General features: G+C 60.0%; 1 protein-coding gene across 1 annotated transcript in view; it reads right to left on the bottom strand.

Annotated features, from left to right (window-relative positions):
• VIPR2 (vasoactive intestinal peptide receptor 2) overlaps positions 1-1,889 on the bottom strand; it is a 29,089-nt gene extending 27,200 nt beyond the window's left edge. The window contains exon 1 of the mRNA XM_014537381.1: positions 1,847-1,889. Coding sequence (XP_014392867.1) covers positions 1,847-1,889 — 43 coding nt within the window. The remainder of the gene's footprint in view (positions 1-1,846) is intronic.
• Positions 1,890-2,333: the final 444 nt, after the last annotated feature.

The raw sequence follows: 2,333 nt of genomic DNA, 5'->3' as shown, positions 1-2,333 counted from the left end.
GCCCGCGCCTCCACCCCGCGCTCCCTCTCCCAAGGCCCCCCTCTCCCTGGTCAGCAGCCGGGGAGCAGGTGAGGAATGCGCACCGGTGGCCAAGGGCGCACATTGCCGCCAAGTCCGAGTGGAGAGGTCCGGAGAGAGGGGCTGGGAGTGACCCCCCGACTTGGGACAGGGAGCCAGCCGGGCCGGAACCGCGGAGGACATGTGCCTATTGCAGGCTCCTCATTGAACAGCCCAGACACCCAAGAAAGCCGCAGAAACCCAGTTAGGATGGTGGGCTGCCTGCGGAGCCGGTGAGGTTGTGTTGGGGCAACTGAAAATTAAGAAAATTGGATGCGTGTGTGTGTCTGTGTGTGTGTGTGTCTGTGTGTGTGTGTCTGTGTGTGTGTCTCTCTGTGTGTGTGTCTGTGTGTGTCTCTGTGTGTGTGTCTCTCTGTGTGTGTGTCTGTGTGTGTGTCTGTGTGTGTGTCTGTCTGTGTGTGTCCGTATGTGTGTGTGTCTGTGTCCGTATGTGTGTCTGTGTCCGTGTCTGTGTCCGTGTGTGTGTCTGTGTGTGTGTCTGTCTGTGTGTGTCCGTATGTGTGTGTGTCTGTGTCCGTATGTGTGTCTGTGTCCGTGTCTGTGTCCGTGTGTGTGTCTGTGTGTGTGTCTGTCCGTGTGTGTCTGTGTGTGTGTCTGTGTCCATATGTGTGTCTGTGTGTCTCTGTGTCTGTGTGTCTGTGTGTGTCTCTGTGTGTGTCTGTGTGTGTGTCTGTGTGTGTCTCTGTGTCTGTGTCTGTGTGTGTGTCTGTGTCTGTGTGTGTGAGGGGGGGCTGGGCGTGGTGGCAGGTCTCTGTCCTGTCCCTGCAGAGCCCCCAGACCTGGGCGCAGAGGTGGGTGGGCAGGGCGGGACCTGCCTCCAGGGCTGGCACAGGCGAACGCTGGAAGGATCCGTGTAGCTTTGTCACTAGGTCATTTGTTATCCAGCAAATGAAAATCACCATAAATGAAAAACAAAACAGGTAATTTTTGTTGTGGTTGTAAGTTATTTGGAAACAATTTCAAACTTACACATCAGTTAGAACAAGATGAGCAGAGCAGCACCCTCTGCCTGTATCCACGCTGGGCTGTGAGCGCTCCCCTCCCCGCGTATCACTGCTGTTCTCTGTGACCACTTACCCCTAAATACCCATCCATATCTGTCTGTCATCTGTCTACCTGTCTGTCTGTCTGTCCATCTATGTGTCATCTACCTGTCTGTCTGGTGGGAACAGCATTCAGGGCCAAGGTCTGGACTCCAGGTATGCGGCTTGGGGCCTGGAAGCTGGCACTGACTGGGCTCAACTGGACAAACATTTCTTTTACACACAGTTCCTCCCTGGACCAGCCACGGAGCTCCTCTGAGCTGGTTGTCCGTCTGTCCATGCGATCCCCATCCTCCGCCTCAGGGGGCTGAGAGTCAGGGTGATTGACAGCCTGCCCTGACCTCAGGAGATACAGGACCCTCGCTGTGGAGTCCCTGGTCCAGCAGACAGGGCAGCCGGGAAACGTGTGAAATAACGGGATACAGGGCGGGTGGAGGAGCGGGGGGAGTGAGTGCCGGGAGGGACCGCTGACGGAGACCCAGGCTGGCCTGCGGGCGTCCTGGGAGGGAGCCCTGGGCGGGAGGGACGGGGCAGGGCAGTGCTGAGCGCTGGGAGTGTGGAGGGGCCTGAGAAGGAATGGGAGGTCACTGGGCCTTGCCGAGGGCACACCCAGCACTGCGACCACTCCGCAGGCAGCGCCCCGGGTCAGTGACAGCGCACGCTCTGTAGAGCCTGCCTTCCCCACCTTCCTGAGAAGCCCGCGGCTGCTGGAATGGCGGACTCACCTTTGTCACTGAAGGTGACTGTCTCTTTGGGGTACATGTCCATTCTTCAGGAGTCCCCCCTTCCCCTGGCAGGGGCGCCTGTGTCCTCAGGGCCGGGGTGCTGGTGTGGCCGTGTCCCCCCTCAGATGCTTCAAGGTCCTGGCTGGGCTCTAGTCTCCAGGGCTCCACCCGCTCCCCTCACTCTGACCACACCTGCACTCAGCCCTGTGCCGTGTGCGCTGAGGCAGCGGGAGGGCTGCGGGCCAGCTCCCTCTCCAGGCACGCCACACCTGGGCTGAGCGCACGGAGGAGCGCATCTCTGCTGGTGGAAGTGGCCGCTGTCCTGTGCTGCCCTGGGCTGGGGGCTCGGGCCCTGGATCCAGCCAGGGAGCTGGAGGCCAGGGGCCGGACAGCGAGGGCGCTGCAGGGTCACTTTGTAACTGACGCTCTGAGACCCTCTGGCCCCTCTGCCCCACTGGATGAATAGCTCTGGGGACCACATCTGCTT

The sequence above is a fragment of the Myotis brandtii genome, unplaced genomic scaffold, assembly GCF_000412655.1.
Source record: "Myotis brandtii unplaced genomic scaffold, ASM41265v1 scaffold1777, whole genome shotgun sequence".
Taxonomy (NCBI): domain Eukaryota; kingdom Metazoa; phylum Chordata; class Mammalia; order Chiroptera; family Vespertilionidae; genus Myotis; species Myotis brandtii.
Note: the sequence above shows the minus strand (reverse complement) of the source record. Positions and strands in the feature narration are given on the sequence as shown.